This window comes from Rhagoletis zephyria, unplaced genomic scaffold (genome assembly GCF_001687245.7).
Source record: "Rhagoletis zephyria isolate East Lansing unplaced genomic scaffold, Rhagoletis_zephyria_1.1 Rzeph_scaffold_01709, whole genome shotgun sequence".
NCBI lineage: Eukaryota > Metazoa > Arthropoda > Insecta > Diptera > Tephritidae > Rhagoletis > Rhagoletis zephyria.
Window position 1 is genome coordinate 50,620 of NW_016158793.1, and position 18,452 is coordinate 69,071.

Consider the following 18,452-nt stretch of genomic DNA (forward strand, 5'->3'; position numbering starts at 1 on the left):
GCAGTGTTTGTCGCTTTTTAAACCCACAGATGGCAACACTGACGAACAGACGTCAGCTGATTGAACAACCATCGAAAAAACGTGCATGGTGGTGCGGTGGATGACGTGTCTCGCGTGCGACCTCTGCGGGTTCTCTCTAGGAGACCACAGGAGGCCTTGTGTGTCATAAAGGAATGCGTGGAGTGGATAGATGTCGAGGCTGTCAATGAAGAGATAATAATTACGTCTGAGGAAACTCCCGATGTTACCGCCCCCGTGATCTACGATGTATCCGAGTGGATTGATGCTGGGAAGGTGTTTGTTGAAGATGATTGAGATGGAAAATAAAGGTTAATAAAAATAACGGGACATTTGTTTCTATAATTTAAGTACTGCTTAAGATATATTTTGACATTTTATCTTGATAATATTTTTTCCACTTGTAATTATAGGTATGAAAGCACTCCTGCCGTCACGCAGCAAGCGCCGTGTTAATAAAGACAATTATAAAAATATATATTTTTTTCAACTTTTTGTTAGCAAGAAATGATTCAAAACCATATTTATGAATTACTACGTGAAAACTGTAGGGGGAGGGGGGGGGGTCTTGGAATATACTACCCGCGGCCACCGAGGGGGGAGGGGGGGGTTAAAAATTGCAAAAAGTGGGTCACGTAGTATGGGTACGTTCCCTTATTAGAAAACGAATAAAGTGCTGGTGAAAATAACATTTTTATCCGTTTTGACTAATCTCTTTTTTGTCTATTTAATGGTTTTCAATTTTTTATAAATGTTGTACAAAAAATAAAAAGTACTACATAGTTTCATCAAAATTTCAATTTACATATAATTCGGTACAAGTTTGTAGTTACTAAAAATCACAATGGTTTCTAGTATTCTTTTTTCTCGGTTGCCTCGAGCGATGAAGTTGAGTAGAGATTTGAAGAGAATATAGTGAAGTTTTGCTAAACACCGACATCGATAGTCTTCAAAAACTATCGATAGAGGCGACAGTTTTCAACTATCAATACTATCGATAGTATCCCAGCTCTATTTTCAGCTGATTTAAATTTTTCCTTTGTTTGATTTAATTTAATTTATTTTATTAATTTTAGTTTATTAAAATGATTTAAACATTTCAAATAAAAATAAAAACTGAAGCGAATGTCGGGCTACGGGATGAAAAATCGGATCTATGTTTCCGACAGCAGCGAAGATTTCGATCGCATTGAGGTGATTACTACGTCGACGGCATCATCACAAAGCGATTTATTTACGCAACTCGAAGGTAGCCAAAATCTGCTCACTAGCATTGGAAACGGTCAACAACTCAGAATCTTCGCCGCCAGTGCATCAGTTGCCAACGATGACAATAAAAGTAAGAAAAGCGATTGTGGCGGCAGTCGCGATGGCACAGATGAACAGTGTGGCGATGAGTCCATAGAGCTGATAAATAATTTCGGTGGACATCGACATCACCTGCGACCAACTTCACCGCTGGCGGTGCTATCTGGTAGTTTCAGTCGCGGTGCAACACCAACAAATATGGTAATTTCATAAAAAATTTATGTTCTTAATGGCGTCCATTATATGCTATATGTATGTGTTTATATATATATGAAGGTGCGTCGGTGGTCTCAGACTTTGGCACGCTTCGACCGAGATAAACATAGTATACGAGAAAAAACTATATATCGCATGCCTTCACGTAAATTTTTCGAAGTGGATGGAAAATTGCTCTCTACAAATGGCTTGGATGCGGAGAATGAAGTCGAATTGTTAGCACAGGAAATCGAACAGCACGATGGCCTCATGCAAGACACAGCACTAAGTCATCAACATAGACTGTATGTTTGTTTTAATTAGTTTATCATTTTATTATAAATACATACGCAATTACAAAAAATTACAGAGAAACACTTCGCGCGCTGCCGCAGCCACTTTGTGTGAAACGCATGCTTAAACAAAAGTTGGCCATCACCATTGAGCAACATGCCAGCGAAAAGCAACGCTGCAGCTGGTGTCATTTCTTCACCAATGCTTTCATAGCTTTTCTATTTAGGAGCTGGAAGCTCGTAACGTTTATAAATCATAACTTAGAAATTTGGTATGATGAACTGAAGACAATCGAGGGTCACTTTGGCTGCAATGTCAGCTCCTTTTTCAACTTTCTGCGTTGGCTTCTAATGCTGAATGTGTTGGTATTGGTATGCGTTTTCACGTTCATCACATTTCCGCAAGTACTCTATAACACAATAGCAACTGAGGAAATGTATCTTAATGAAACAGTATTAACTGGAAACTATACGGGTGGTGATGGGGAAGGTGAAAGTGGGCTTATCATGAATGTACTTACTGGTGAGGTAAGTGATTGGTTAAAAAATGGTTTACATATTTTTCCATCTATTAACACACATTTTGTTTTAGGGATATCTGCAAAACTCGCTCATATTTTACAGTGGGTACAGCAATGCAACATTTCGTCTACATCCTGCTCTAAATCGTTACAGTTTACCACATGCGTATTTTATGACAATGTTGGTGCTTTACCTGCTAATTTTTGTCGTCATTTCCACTAAGTAGATACTGTAATTAGTTATTGGAAATCTATTCTATATCATTTTCTTTCACTAGAATGGCGCGTGTCTACCGCATAAGTTTTATTCAAGCCGCTGGCAGTGCTAGAGGTATGCTGGCACCTAAAACCTTTTGCTTTTGGGATTTTGGTATATCGAATAGAAAGGCGGCTGAACTAAAACACATGGCAATTTTTACCGAATTTAAAGCGGTACTTAATGAAAGAACTGAAACCAAGAAAAATCTAACTATTTGGTGGCGTATTTGGTTTATTTGCTCTCGTCTTATAGCACATGTGCTGGTGGCTGCTATAATAGGCTGTGCTGGAGTTGCTGTGTGGATATTGTTGACGGTAAATAGTAAGCGCAATCAGCTTTGAAGTACCATTGTAATTTGTTAATCACCGTTAGCGACTCGATTCAACTGACACTGGCTGGAGAACCCTCTCAACGGCGGGTATACTAAATCTAACAATGCTGCTAATGCAATCCGTTTTATCATGGATTTCGAGGTAAAACGATTTTACGATTAAGTTCTTTTATGGCTTCAATTAAAATGAGTATTTATGTATTTCAGAATGGAAGATTATCGTTCACCCCGTCGTACTCTGCACATAGCCTTGTTGAGAAATTTCATGCTGGAGGCGGTTATTATAAGCGTTTTGGTATACTTTCTTCTAACAAAAGAATATAGTCAAGTGAGTATTGCGCTTTTTCGGAATATATTAGCCCATCCTTTACGTGCCTTATTATTTTCAGTGCTGGGAGACTCATATTGGACAAGAATTGTATCGCTTTGTTGTGATGGACACATTCATTTGTTTATTTATTATACCACTCATTTGTGTTACGCGAGCTTTCCTGTCCAGGTGAGGGGAGTGAAGTTTTTGATTTAATGAGTATTGATATTTATTACAATCTTTATTATCGCGAATCATAGCATTTACTGGCCTTGGCTCGGTGGTCCCGAATTTGATATATCTCAAAAAAGTTTGGGTCTCGTCTATAATCAAACATTGCTGTGGTTGGGGTTACTATTCGCACCATTGCTTGTGGCGATTATTGTTTGCAAAATGTTCCTAAAATTCTACATAAATAAGACGCTTTTATTGAATCTATGTAAACCATCCTGCAATATCTGGCGTTCAGCACAAACACAAACGCTTTACCTGGTCTTCACTTTTGTCTCTCTGTTGGGCGTCATTTTGACACTGGGCTACATTATGACGCAGTACGTTTGCTAATAACAATTAGCATTACGTATTCTAGTAGAATAACCAGTAATTCCCCCTTCATTATCTTTATAGGCTACCCATGAGCGCGCAGTGCGGTCCGTTTCGCGAATCCGGTTATATGTTTCAAATATTCATAGACGGTGTACTACAGTTGCGCCATAATCAATCACTATGGCGCCTTCTTACGTTGCTCATACGCCCTGCTGCTGTGGGCATAATGCTAGTCATAATGAGTGCGCTGGCTTACTATCTACGCGCCAAGTCGCGTGCCCGTCGTCTGATGGTAAAGTTACTAAAAGAAATGATATATCTGGAGGCGAAAGATAAAGAATTCTTACTTAATCGCATTATGAATCTAACGAAAAAGCCGGATCCTTCGCTATGTGATGGAAAATCGCTTCGGAGAGTGCGGAAGCGTGCAATTCAAACAGCTCCAACTGAAATTTTTGTACAAAACGAAATCAGCGTGCTTGGTCGGAATGCGACAACTTGAAGTGTTAGCTTGATTCTACGTAGTCATATTGATTAGTTTAAGTAGTTTATTAATTTTTTTTTGTGTTATGCCCATATGTACATTGCAATGCGTGTATTGTATTTAGTTACTTACTTATATGTACATATATGGAAGAAATTTTCAAATGTCTGATTTTAGTTAAATATTTTACTTGCGTTCTAATTTATACTCATTTATAATTACATGTACTATACATATACATACATACATACATTCTTAAATTTTTGTTTAAAATGTTGAAAACGCAATAGACAAATACCTACCTACTTTCCAGATTTGTAACATTTTGAATTAAGGCGAACTTAGCACAGTGCGTTGGCAACTGGCTGAGTCAACTGGGGTCGTTGGATCGAATCCCACTGAAAGAAGTCTGATGAGGAAATGTGGTGATTTCCGAAATAGCTATTACTTCTACCATTTTTTTCTTCGAATTATTGTTGCCTTTCCATAATAGTTTTTCATTAGAAAACGGCCTCAAGCTCAATAAAAATTGTTGAATACATTTTGAAAACCGTCAGAATTGGAGAGGAATGTGTTCTTTGGTAGATATGTATATAGAAGTCCAAAATGTCCATATACTAAAAATACACAAATATAGGAAAATATTTTTTAGTTAAATATTAAAAGTTCTGCTCAAAGCTTACAAACTTTTTGTTTCTTTCTCAATGGTAATCATTAAACAATACGTTTCAGTTGTATTTCTAGAGCAAACGAACTACTTGTTTGTAATCTTCATTAAGAATCTAACAATAACCATTTTAGAAGTGAATTGGAAATTGTAAACGGCTATGATTTTAGGGTGATTTTAGGGTAATTAATTCCCTACATGATCTTATCAAGGCTCGGTAACCCTAGAAAAATGTCCCAAACCGATTTTCGTTGTGCTTTTTGGTCCCTAACCGTTTAGGATGAGGGAAAATGGAAAAATCGAAAAGAAGTCGGTGCTGCAGTGCAAACAGGGGATGGTAGTGCAGTGCAGTTATCCGTGTAAAAAGTTGGCAACCTTCATTTACAAAATCGGTGCGAAATCGGCAACACACAATAGAAAAGAGGCGGACAAATTTTTTGTTTACGTAGTGCTTTTCAAAGTAGCAACAACAATTCAATTAATTTAAAAAATACATAGTGAATTCACATGCACAAATTTTAATAAATAAAGTTAAATCAAGCTAAAGCCATAGCCAAGAAGCAAGAAAAAAGTTTCGCATTAAATTCCAGCATAAAAGTGCATTCGGACACAGGTAAAAAACGAGACGCACATTCGTAAAAGCGACACAAGCTTATAATAAAGTTTTTCAAAGTGAGATAAAAAAATAAATCTTCAACGTGCAAATATTTTCTGTTTAATCAGAATTGAGGAATAACAAATTATACCTATATATACATTCATATATCAGTAATTTAAAAGTGAAAACTGGAAGCGACAACAACAAAGAAAGCGACTATGCAAAACTATGCAGATGCATTGAGTGCCAAAGGGTACCGCAGCTTTGGGTTCGACACCGACATGGAAATGGATTTTGATTTGAACAATGGACATGACTTGAAGACCAAAGCGGGTAAGTCAACATACATATATACGTATATAACATCTATATGCACATACATATGTATGCCAGATACTATGTGCATGTTTGTATACAATTTCATCCATAGTTAAAAGAAACCGGCACTCCAAAACGCAAACAGCACAGCTCAAAGTGGGGTGTCTGTCGATTTGGCACATTGTTGGAAAAAATGACTAAGTAGTTCGCATAAAAAGTAGGTTGAGGAGGCAGTTAAGACAACTGCAACAATAGCAACGAAGCATGTAGTTGGACATTTTGCATGACGCAGCTTTTCCCAATAACTGGGTGTTTGTGTGTGCTGGAGCCCTCTTGAGGTTGGGTCTCGTCTATTGATGCGCATTGTCGTCGTCTAAATGACGGGCCTCACTGTCCGCTTGGTTGAGGTCATTGTGTTTGTTTTTGAGGAGCGGCATGTTACAGATTATGAAATTAAAGATATGTCGCTAGCAAGACATTCGGAAAGAATGTTCTAGCTAAATGCTTGAAGTGTTGTTTTTCCGTATAGCACATTCAAGAAAATTTTAGGTAAATAATGATTTTTTTAAAGACTACTTACCTATTCACTCACTCATCTCTATGTATAGCGTGGCTCCGAATACCTAAAGAGCGAAATACACCACACAAGCGGTTTGACAAACCAAGCGAAATTTCCCTTTGCTTCAAGCCATTTGTGCTGTGTATGGGGGTGTTTGAAGGTTTGACAAACCGCCGTCAAACCTTCAAACACCCCCATACACAGCACAAATGGCTTGAAGCAAAGGGAAATTTCGCTTGGTTTGTCAAACCGCTTGTGTGGTGTATTTCGTCCTTATTTCGCTCTTAAAGGTTAAAATTTAAAAGCTAATTAAGAGCGAAATACACCACACAAGCGGTTTGACAAACCAAGCGAAATTTCCCTTTGCTTCAAGCCATTTGTGCTGTGTATGGGGGTGTTTGAAGGTTTGACAAACCGCCGTCAAACCTTCAAACACCCCCATACACAGCACAAATGGCTTGAAGCAAAGGGAAATTTCGCTTGGTTTGTCAAACCGCTTGTGTGGTGTATTTCGCTCTTAATATGTATTTTTCTTTTGTAGCACTGAGGCAGGTTCTGCAATTCACTTCCGAGTAAATTTCAATCAAACCCTCTTAGAATTCAAATTGGCAGGGGTTGAAATTCAGTCGGAAGTTGATTATACAGCTATCTGCTATTGCCGACTGCTTGTAGTTCGATTATTTTGTGTACATTTCTATAATAAAGAGCCTATTAAAACTTCGAAAGCATAGATTTATCCAAGAATGATAGAATACTATTCTATCATTCTTGAGATTTATCAGCTAGGAATGTCAATCTTTTAGTGTACATAAAAACATGTTCGTGCATTTGATACCCGAAAAAATTACTGATTACATTTTCTAACTATCGGCATGGTTTGATAAGAAAAAAGCATTTCATTAATTTGCCATTCGAAATTAAATGTAGCAAAAGCGGGATTTATCGCTAGAGATAATGGCTAGGGTTAAAATTTTTATATACGTATATGTATGTATGTACATAATTTAAGAAAACTTACGAACCACTTTTGACAAAAATCGGGTCACTGCAACCCCTGGAAGAAGTTATTTGGAAAATGTAAATCGTTATTTTATGAAATAAAAAATAAAATTGCTTTGTTGAACTTTGTTGATGTGAATGAATCATTTGTGTTTAGCGGACACCAGTCAACGATTAATAGATTGCCAGGCCGTTACTCCCTATCAATAATTTTTTGTTTCCAAATACCGCCAGAAAATACCTTTTTAGAACCTAAATACATATGTATGTATGTATGTATGTGTAGCTGCGGGATATGAAATAGTAGCAAAGTTAAAAATTATTTTGTTCGCAATTTATGTTTTTTTATTTATTTTTAACCATCACCACATATGTAAATAAAAGTTTCAAAGCTTGCACAAAGTTAACAAAAATTAATCGAACTTCAAAAAAAAAGCAATTTATTTTTATTTTTATGAAGGATGGTATGAATCATAGTGATGATAGTACATAATAGGTATGTATGTGCATATATGTACATATACAGTCAGTGTCAAATGTTAGTGTACACCTTGTCCAATATAATATTCACAATTATTTTATAAATATTTATAAAAATATAGTTCATTCTATAACATAAACCATATACTATGTATATCAAAGTATCACACTTTATATAAAGTTCACAAAAATTCAAAAATTTTCCTCAAAACTTTTATTCAGTATTTCTAAAATATTTTCGAGTATGCAGTTTTCTAGCCCATGCAATTTTAGTAAACCAAAGTGCGAGTTTTAAACTGCTAAAAATTACCGTTGATTTTTCAGATTTTTTTTTGGAGGGTGTTGCGCGTTTTCTTCCATATAAACGCATGATCAACAAACTAAATAATCAACGGTAATTTTTAGCCACTTGAAACTTGGCTCATGAATAATAATAGTAGATAGGCGCTTAGCCAAGCTTCTGCTCCGATTTGCGCTGTGCGCATTGATGTTGTCACATAAATGGGAGGGACCTACAGTTTAACGCCGACTCCGGCGACTGCGAACGGCGATTGTATTTTTTATGAGAAGCTGTTTTTCATGGCAGAAATACAGTCGGAGGTTTGCCATTGCCTGCCGAGGGGCGACCGCTATTAGAAAAAATCCTTTTTTGTTTTTTTATTTATTTTTTATGTTGGGTTGAACCGGTCATCATTAGACTAAAATTGGATGGCCTATAAAAGTGTGTACTCAAAAAAATTCTTACATTTCTGAGAAAAAAGTTAGAAAATTAGATGAACATTTTTTCATTTTTTTGTAGTGTTCTACAAAGTTTTAAACTAGGATTTTTATGGGTTTTGTTAGGGAATGAACTGTATTTTAATTGAAAATTCCTAAAAATAAATAAGTGAACTTCAGTGGCAAACAATATCATTTTGAAAAGGGGATGCTATTGTTATGACCGATACTGTATATAAGTATGTACATATACATACATACATATTCCAACATTTTATTGGTATAAGTTTTCTTGTATAGAATTTTACTGCGTCATTTTTTCTACAATGCAGTCACTTTTTAAGTTCGACGTTGATATTTTTATTTTTAAGTAATCGTCAATAGCAGTAGTTTGCGATGCTACTTATTTAATGAAAGTTAAATAAAAATAAAAAATTTTTAATTGGAACATCCTTATGCAGACATATTTTACTCTTAATGCAGACATATTTTACTCTTAATTAAAACCTATATCGCACGTTTAATAATATGCAGAACTGCATATTTCAAAATTTCAATTTTGTGGGAAAATGCAATCAAAGTTTGACCAATTCATGCAGTTCGTATACCAAAAGACAGATAGAAAGACAGAAATCTTCACCATTTTTGCGAAATTGAGTTATCTGTTATATATTCTCTTTATCAAGCTTATTAATTTTATGATGAAATCTCCAAAAACGTAAATTTTGAAATACATTTCTGTGTAAGTATATTATTGAACGTACTACATATATACAGAGCAGTGAAACATTGCAACCATAAGCATTGCTGACTTTGATGTTGCAATGTTTATAATTTCACAACTGAATATTAATGTTTACTCCAAAAATCATAATCGCTACGACATTCGCTTTCTTCACTAAGTCTTTAGAAATCCTTAATTAGAAACTCTGAGGTTCAATCCAGAGCCAGAAAAAAATATTGAATAGGTACATATGTATGTATATACTGAAGCTTTTTTGCTGAAAGCGTAAAGCATAGCATCTAATTTATATCTTACTAATTTTAACTTCGTAATTCCTTATACGTAATACTAACATATACACAAATTTATAAACATTCATATGAAACTACATAAAATCGCGATATTCATTATAACATTTTTGGCAAAACAATACGAGTGTCTGTCTGTCAGTGCATTGTCGCCAACATCAAGCTTTTTTTGAGTGCATTAGTCATAGACATAGTTAGTGCATACATACATACGTACATATTTCATATAAATAAATAGCTTAACGGCCTCAGCTTGCTTTCTATTTATTGCTTCAAATATAAGTGATGCTTCTACAAATTTCTACTTTTAATTGCATTTGAAATTTGCACCTAGGCGCATACAACATATTTGCATGTGTTAAAAAGGAATACCGAATATTATTTTACATTTTTGGCAATTCATTAATCGATAACCTTCTTGACCACAATGCATGTTGTACCTTAAAAATGTATGTATGTATGTACGTACATTAGGGTGGTCCAAAAACAGTAAAGTCAGAATTGTAATGCTCTTACCCCCTAGGATTGCACTATATCGAAAAAATTGAAATTGAAAAATATTTAGAGGTCGCTCAAAGCGCTCAAAGTTTTCCATGTACTTTTATATGGGAAAAAACAACTTATCCTAGAAATGATATAGAATTCTTGAAAATCAATATTTTTCAATCTGAAATCTCTGGTTCTCTTCAGGAGACTTTCAATAACAATGCCCTATTGTTTATTTAACAATTTTTTAATACAAACGATTTTTTATTGGTCCCCCCCCCCATTGTATTTTTAGGGGTTTTTGTGGATTTTTGGCGTACCTATAAATTATAGTTGGGATGGAAAATGGTTAAATAGATAATTGGGTATTATTATTGGCTATCTCCTGCAGAGAAACAAGAGTTTTTCCGATCGATTGATTTTTAAGAATTCTATACCATTTCTACGAATAAAAAAACTGGGTTATACTTTTTTCGGTAGAGAACAATCCTAGGGGGTGAAAGCATACAAATTCCGACTTTACTTTTTTCATGCATTTGTGACCACCCTAATGTACATACATATATTAAATCGTACCAAACAAAGTTCGCTATACACCACTGCGTCTAAAGTATTTGTGCAAACCAATTTAGATTTTTTTTTGCATAAATATCTGTCTTCGGCATTTACTGTCGGATCTTAAATTATAATATGTATATCGATATTCTTGTTTACAACTTAATTGACCTTAAGTACCCCGTTCTAGTACTTATCCACAATAACTCAGTTCCAACAACCCTAATGCCAGTAAATTAAAGCTTGCCAAAAATCATTAAACTTTTGCGCTTAGCCTCAGTGATTTTATAAATATTGGAAACGTAATTCATATTTACAGCTTGGCGACGAATAACTGTTACCCAGTTTTTTTTAATAAAAGGGTCCTTTTTAGATCTTGCGAAAAAAAAACATTTTATTGTTAGTTTTTCACAGATTTTACCTTAATTTTATTAATTATTCTATTTTCGAAAAAAAACAACCGTTAAACAGTTATTTGTCGCCGTGCTGTAAATGTAGCGCAAATATTACTTTTAATTTGTGAATCATTTAAGAAAAAAAATTTTCAAATGCTTGAAACTGTGTTTGTTGGAAAAGCTTTAAGATCTTTTGAAATTACTATGATTTTTTATCTCTTTGATAGACATTTTGTGTGTGTTTTTACGGTTTGAAAAACTTTTACACTCCACTTAATTTGTTTACAATAAAAATTGCATTCCCTGCTTGCCATATTTATCATTTCTATTTATGTACAACAATAAACATTTATTAAACGAGCCCTCGCATGTGCGCGTCTCCCAGCTTTTACTTGTATACATACAGTTGTCCACAAAATAATAGGAGTGCGATATTTTGATCAATTTTTGGCTATTTGTCTTTTGTTTATTTTATGTTTATTATTTTTTTTTATAAAATTATATCTGGTTGTACAACAAAATACCATGTAAATTAAAATTCCAAACTTTGTAAAAAAATTAAAAAAATTCTGCAAATTTTCTCCAAAATTTTCGAACTTTTTAATCCGAATCTTTAGAAAAAAATTTGCAATTTTGTAGGCCATTTAATTCTAGTCTGAGGAAGTGCAAGCCTCAAGTTGGTAAAACATTCCGTTTATTTTTGAGAATTTTTTTAGTTGAAGGTGTTTCACGTATTTTCCATACAAAGTGTGTTCGACAATTGCCAAAACAAAAAAATTGCCAAAAATTAACGGGATTTTTTACCAACTTGCAACTTGCATTTGATCAGACTCGAATTAAATGGGCTACAAAACTACAAACTAAAATATTTTCTAAAGATTAAAAAGTAGGAAATATAAATTGGTATGGTGTTTGTTGTACAACCAGGTAGACTTTTATAAAAAAAAAAAAAAAAATAAACATAAAATAAAGAAAAGACAAATAGCCAAAACTGATCAAAATATTGCACTTCTATTATTTTGTGGACAACTGTATGTATGTATGTATGTAAGTATACTCGTATTGTTGAAACTAATACATTTTGACGGATCACAATTTCTAGCCCACATGGTTTAGGCAATCACTTATTAGATGCTTTTCAGTTTAATAATAACTATAATTGATTAGTCTATTAATTCATTCACCGCTTTGCAATTGAATATCATTCAAAATGACAACAAACGAGTGAGATTTACATACATACATATGTATATGGATAATAAAAAAAAGTAGTTCCTGTTTGATCAGTTGAAAAAGCCACGTTTTAGATAACACTGTGCGGCATAAAAAGTGGCTTGATTATTTTGCATAATTATTTCCTGATTCGCACAACTAATATATTAATAATAGATTGGCGCTTATATATATTTATTAGTGTTTGGCCGAGCTTCTTTTCCGATTTGTGGCGTGCGCCTTGATGTTGTCTTACAAAGCGGAGGGGCCTACAGTTTTACGCCGACTCCGAACGGCGATTGTATTTTTATGATAAGCTGTTTTTCATGGCAGAAACACACTCGGAGGTTTGCCATTGCCTGCCGAGGGACGACCGCTGTTAAGAAAAAACCTTTTTTCTATATTTTTTGCGATGTTGCTTTGATCAGGGCTTGAACACAAGTGCCGATGAGTGAAAGCGCGCACTGCTTACCACTACACCACAGCGGCCGACACGCACAACTAAAGGGGTGGAAAATTCCACTAAGTCGCTCAATAAACCTGATTTCAGATTCCTAATTAGCAACCCCAGAAACCCCCTGGTAACAAGTTCCCACCCATGACAATGCGTAAATCGTTCAGTATCAACGTTTTAATTTTAGTATATTTTTTTTTTAATTTGATCGCCATATTGGATCCACCATTTTGAATTTAAAAAAATTGACTTCAGATTCGACTCTCGAGTGCCGGGTTTCGAACAATTCCAATCATTAAAAAAAAATGGATTGCAATTTTGGATCCGCCATTTTGAATTTTGAAAAACTGACTTCAGCTTCCTAATTAGCAATCCCAGAAACCTCCTGGTAACAAGTTCCAACCCATGACAACGCGTAAATCGTTCAGTATCAACGTTTTAATTTTACTAGTCTATTTTCGAGAGCATATTTTTGGGCACTAGGCCCATTCTAACTGTCCAAGACAGGTGCGCCATTAAGGGAATGTTCCCCAATAATACCAGAGTAATTATATGTAAAACCACATTTTTAGCTGCATTTTAAAATGCCAAGGAAATGAAAAAAAATTAAAAACATCAGCGTTTTTATAAAAAAATCGACCAGCGCGACCACTAAAACAAATTTTTTTCCAAAATAAAAAAATACGCGTCTCTTTTCTTTATCACAAGTAACAATATTTTGATGTAGCGTTTATGAATTTCCAAAAAGAGTGTTTTTATGAACCACTCTAATGTACATATGTATGTATATGTGGGTCCTGTTTTCCAGATCAAACTCGTAAAAATTTTGTTAAATCGTGTTATCGATTATTCCAATTACTCATCGGAAAAAATGTTGGCAATCACTGGATTACAAGTACATACATATAAATAGTACAAATGCAATTCGCATAGCAGTAATAACTTATTCATTAAGCTGACGTGTCGGAGTACACTGAAAAATATTCAATAATTTTAGTAATTTTTTTTTAAATAAATATAGTTTATTCATCAACGAGGACCAAATAAATCCAAGTTTCTAACTTTGTGCCATATTTAAAAAAAAAAAATCAACAAACTTTCGTAAAAATGTGGTGCTTTTTAATTAGATTTTCCAGAAAGATGAGAATGCAGTTTTGTACCACATTTAATTTTAGTATAATAAAGTGCAAGTTTGAAACAGCTAGGACGTACCGTTGATTTTTAACAATTTTTTTTTCTTGACGGTGTCAGTCATTTTCTTCCATACGAAGTGTGTTCGATAATTTTTTATATGGAGAAAATGAGCAACATCTTCAACAAAAAAAAAAAAAATGCCAAAAATCCCAGCTACAAAACTGCATACTCAAACGTTTTCTAAGAAATTTAAAAAGCTCGAAATTTTTGCGAAAGTTTGTTGATTTTTTTAATATAGCATGGATTTATTATTATTATTATTCGGCCTATTTTTATAAAAGAAATAACTAAAATTAAATAACAAAAAAATGTTAAAACTTGTCAATATTTGGCTCGCTTATATTTATGACACGGGGTGTATATGTACTAATATTTTACAACAATTCTTGATAATACTTTTGCCGCATTCAAGAACGGGGCATTAGCGATAAGAATCGCGAGATGTATGTATGTAAGTATGTACTTGTGTACATATGTATGTATGTATGGAATATTTTTCGTCTTATGAGCATTTTTATTTACATTAGGAATTGTTATTTCGTACTTATGTACATATTTTATGTTTGTAGCTAGTGTTGCTATACGAAAGGGGCTGGTCATATCGAATGTATTCAGAAAAAGTTTCTTCCCTTGCACAGGGACAGTTAAATTTATTGTTTTTGGTTTTCGCTGTTTGGTTTGTTATTCCGGAAAGGTAGTATTTATTCATTTTCCGTTGAAACTCCTGCTGCAGCATTAGAGAACTTTGTACCCACATTGTTCGCAGTTTTCTATAAAAGTCGTAGGTTATTGGACTCTAGCGCCATCCTGAAAATCTGTAGATCGGTCTGGCAGTTTTGATATTTAATTGTGTTGCTAATGCTGAGACTGAATTGTAACCTGTTATGAAAGCTGTCAAAGATAGCCACTTTCTGGAAGGCAAAAAAAATAAAATATATTTTTTATTTGAATTTAAATGAAAACTGACAGAAGGGGAAAAAATAATTTTCTAATAATAATTGCTGGCAAAACCGGCCGTTTGTGCGAATAAAAATTCAAAAATTAAAAAATGATTTTGTTTTCAAAGTTTATTTTTATTTTTTTAATTTTCTAAATTTTTTTAAATTAAAGACATTTTTTTTTAGTTCTTCCATAAATACAGTTGGAAAACTTATTAAAAAAGTAAGAATTCAACTCGTTTTCATTAACAAATTTAATTTCATTAATTTTATTTGTTAGGATAAACTACTAAAAATTGTTTTAAATAATCAAAAGTAAATGGTCGCCTTTTTCAGGGGAATATGCTGCCGTATGAAGAAGAACGTCGCTCCAGACGATTATTATAACCGACCACGAATTTTAAGTACATATGTATAATTTTTTTGATTTTGAAAGGACAGCCTTCGAATGTTGCAATGACATTTTTCAGCTTTCTCGAGCTTGGCTAAACACAAAATACACTCAGCACGGTTGCTTGCTTGGCTACCAAAGGACCCAGCGATATTTATGAGTCCACATTTCTATCTAACAGAAAGTCATTAAATAAAGCTAAATTATTTATTTTCAAAAAAACCTGAGGGTCGAATGTAGCGCCATGCAACACCAATGCATCGAAATATATATGTATGTACATACATACATATTCTATATTGTTTACACTTGTATTATTTATTATTGTTGCGCTTGTTGCCTTAGCAATCGTTGTGGTTGTCGTTGTCGTTTTCGATGTCATTGCCGCTGTGTACTCTTCAACAATATATCCACATGTATGTATACGAGTACTATATTCCCATTTAGCTGCGTACTCACGTCAAGAAATCTTTTGTTTCGATCGTTGGCAGCGTCAATTTGCTATACCTTTTGTGAATGTTCAAATCAGTTCAGTTTATCGTGGATTTTCAAGCGGAAAACTAAATTTCTTTTGTCAAGCTAGACAACAGCGATTACGGCAGCAGCAGCAGCAAAAGTGCAGCAAGTGTTTCTCAACTCCTCAATCTTAATTTGCATTGTAATTATAAAAATTAAATTATGTCCGCATTTCGCGTAAACGAGTGTGGGAATTATTACAAACTACTATAAAAAAATAAAACTTAGAATCAAAATTGTTGGCAAGCTAAGTACTAGCGTAGCAACATCGTTTGCTTCTAGCGATTAGCTGAGAACGCAGCTAGTGATTTTGTTTTGTTATGCAACAGAATGATAAATCGACGACAGAAATGTGATGATTGCAATAAAGAAAATATACAGATTATTGTTGTTGGTATTGCTCTGCATAGTGCTTGAAGTGTGTGCTTTGTGGTTGTTGTATTGCTTTCATTTAGTTTGCCGGTAAACGCAGTACCTATTATCCATGTATGTACCTATGAGGCTATAAAGATCTGACATGGTGAAAATTAATCGTTTTAAACAACCGATAAAAATCGACGTGACGATGACGAGTATTGCTTCTATTTAGATTGCAAGGTGTAGCCTCTGCTACAGCGTCGTTGGAGCCATAGGTGCATCACATCATCACTCAAAGTGAAGTTTTCGTATTTTGTTATGAATACTGTTGGACGCACTTTGTGTTGGTAAATCTTTCCATTGTCGCAATGGTTAGTGCGCACAAGTCGTCTTTTGAGTGCTTGCCAATGTGTAGGACGTCATTTTGAGTTAGCGATGTCTCTTTTTTATTTCGAAATTAAAATGTCATATGAATTTATTTATTTTTGTTTTTTTGTTTTTTGTTCTTTTCTCCCAACTGCAACGCAAAATAAAAGTGATGAATAGCTGCAAAGAGATAATATCAACAAAATTATAAGTACGTCATTAGCATTGCTTACATTTGCGCTGTGCTCTTTAATCAATGCGCTTTTGTATGAGTATATAGTGGAATTTTTTTTGGCGGGTTGGAGTGGGTGAAGGCGTGATTGAGTACTTAGGCGGCAGTTGTTGGGCTAAGGGTTCTAAATATAGTAAAAAGTAACAAATTGCAGTATGTGCGCATTATACAAATGAATAAACATACATAGATGTATGTATGTGTATATGTATATCTATTAGGGTGCATCACTCTCCATACAAAAAAAGTACTGTTTTTCCATCGAAATTATACAATTTATTATATTTTAACACTTCCGCCATAATATTTTGGAAAGGTATTAAGATTTAAGCTGGACCGATTTGAAAATTATCTAAAAATTTTATGAACGGAATCAAAAGATTTTTGGATGTATTTTCATCGGTTCAGCTGTCGTAAATCTTAATATTCGACAATTTTATTGAGCTTGAGGCCGTTTTAATGAAAATTGTTTGCGGAAAAAGTAATTGTTATAAGGCCATAAAAATAACAAAAAAAAACAAGTAAATCTTGACATTTTTCCAAAAGTTTTGGCGGAAGTCTTAAAATATAAAAAATTGTAAAACCGGGACTTTTTTTTCTGAGGCGCACTAATATATGTATGTACATATATGTATGAATTTATTGATGTATGTATGTATAGGTTTATATGTATGCTTTTCGTATCAATGAACTTTTGCGCTGAGCATGATAATGCGAATATTCAACTCCCACCGCGAAAAGTAAACAAATGTCCAATGAACCAATTCTTGCAGCAGTCAATATGTATGTAGATATATAGTCCGAAATTTCGCACTTAAGAAAGCTGCACATTATTTATATTTTACCACTACGCGCTACAATTTCCGAAACATTACTTAGTCATTTGCTATAATTTGGCAAGTGATTGGCACCCCTTTTTTGTTGTATGATTTTGCTTTAATTATTTAATGTACTAAGTATTAATGAATCCTTAGTAGAGCATTAATGCTACTTTTTTGGCTTCACAAAAGCTTCAGAAAATTTGGCGCACTCCTTTTTTTTGTCGTAGACGTGCTGGCGCCAGCAGGAAAAAGGGAGCAGAGCCAAATCGTCTCGTTTCAACTCCAATACAAACGAGGTCAACCCCTTGTTTGATAATTCCACCCGAATTGTGCTTAGAGTGAAAAGTTGCTAAGTCCACTTTTTATGAGAACTCATATTTTGATACAGAAGGCTAGAGAAATTTGAAATGCATTGTTTCGAAAATGATAAACGTACTTGTTTTATTTATAGGTCCAAAAGAAGCACCAAAAACCCGATAAGGCCAAATTAGTACGAAATATTTTTTCTACAATTAATATTTTGTTATTTAATTTTAGTTAGTACCAAATCCAAGTTTCAAACTCTGTGCACATAAATCAAAAAAACTTTCGTCAAAATTTTGAGCTTCTTAATTAGATTTCTCAGAAAGATTTTTAGTATGGAATTTTGTAAATTTAACATTTTTTTTTTACTTTTCCGCCCTTTCGGCGGCGTTTCCAAAAAGCCCCAAGTAACCGTGTAACAAGTTTCGAGGGAATTCAATAAATTTTTGAAAACTTCTCCGCTATACTTACTGGATTAAAAAAAAAAGTGATATTGTTTGCCACCCATGTTTATTTTTTTTTAGGAATTTTCAATTAAAATACAGTTAGGAATTTTCAATTAAAATACAGTTCAATCTCCAGACACCACTATCCAAT

At 34.0% G+C, this 18,452-nt stretch overlaps 2 protein-coding genes across 6 annotated transcripts in view; both read left to right on the plus strand.

Annotated features, from left to right (window-relative positions):
- The first annotated feature begins 1,113 nt into the window (after positions 1-1,113).
- Positions 1,114-4,767, plus strand: LOC108364914 (transmembrane channel-like protein 1). The gene is made up of 10 exons (XM_017618797.1): positions 1,114-1,527; positions 1,603-1,826; positions 1,892-2,342; positions 2,407-2,558; positions 2,614-2,908; positions 2,967-3,067; positions 3,133-3,253; positions 3,315-3,424; positions 3,496-3,786; positions 3,863-4,767. The coding sequence occupies exons 1-10, from the start codon at positions 1,144-1,146 to the stop codon at positions 4,281-4,283; spliced, it is 2,550 nt and encodes an 849-aa protein (XP_017474286.1). The 5' UTR covers positions 1,114-1,143; the 3' UTR covers positions 4,284-4,767.
- A 534-nt stretch (positions 4,768-5,301) lies between these two features.
- AMPdeam (AMP deaminase) overlaps positions 5,302-18,452 on the plus strand; it is a 42,218-nt gene continuing 29,067 nt past the window's right edge. For 2 of the 5 annotated variants that reach the window (XR_001847841.1, XM_017618798.1), the window contains exon 1: positions 15,770-15,918. Coding sequence is in view for 2 of the 5 variants with exons in the window: in XM_017618801.1 (XP_017474290.1) it covers positions 5,749-5,863 (115 nt within the window). In the remaining 3 variants the exon portion in view is untranslated. Of the gene's footprint in view, positions 5,546-5,673; positions 5,864-15,769; positions 15,919-18,452 lie in introns of those variants that run through there. The other 3 variants (XM_017618801.1, XM_017618800.1, XM_017618802.1) reach the window with 3 other exon arrangements.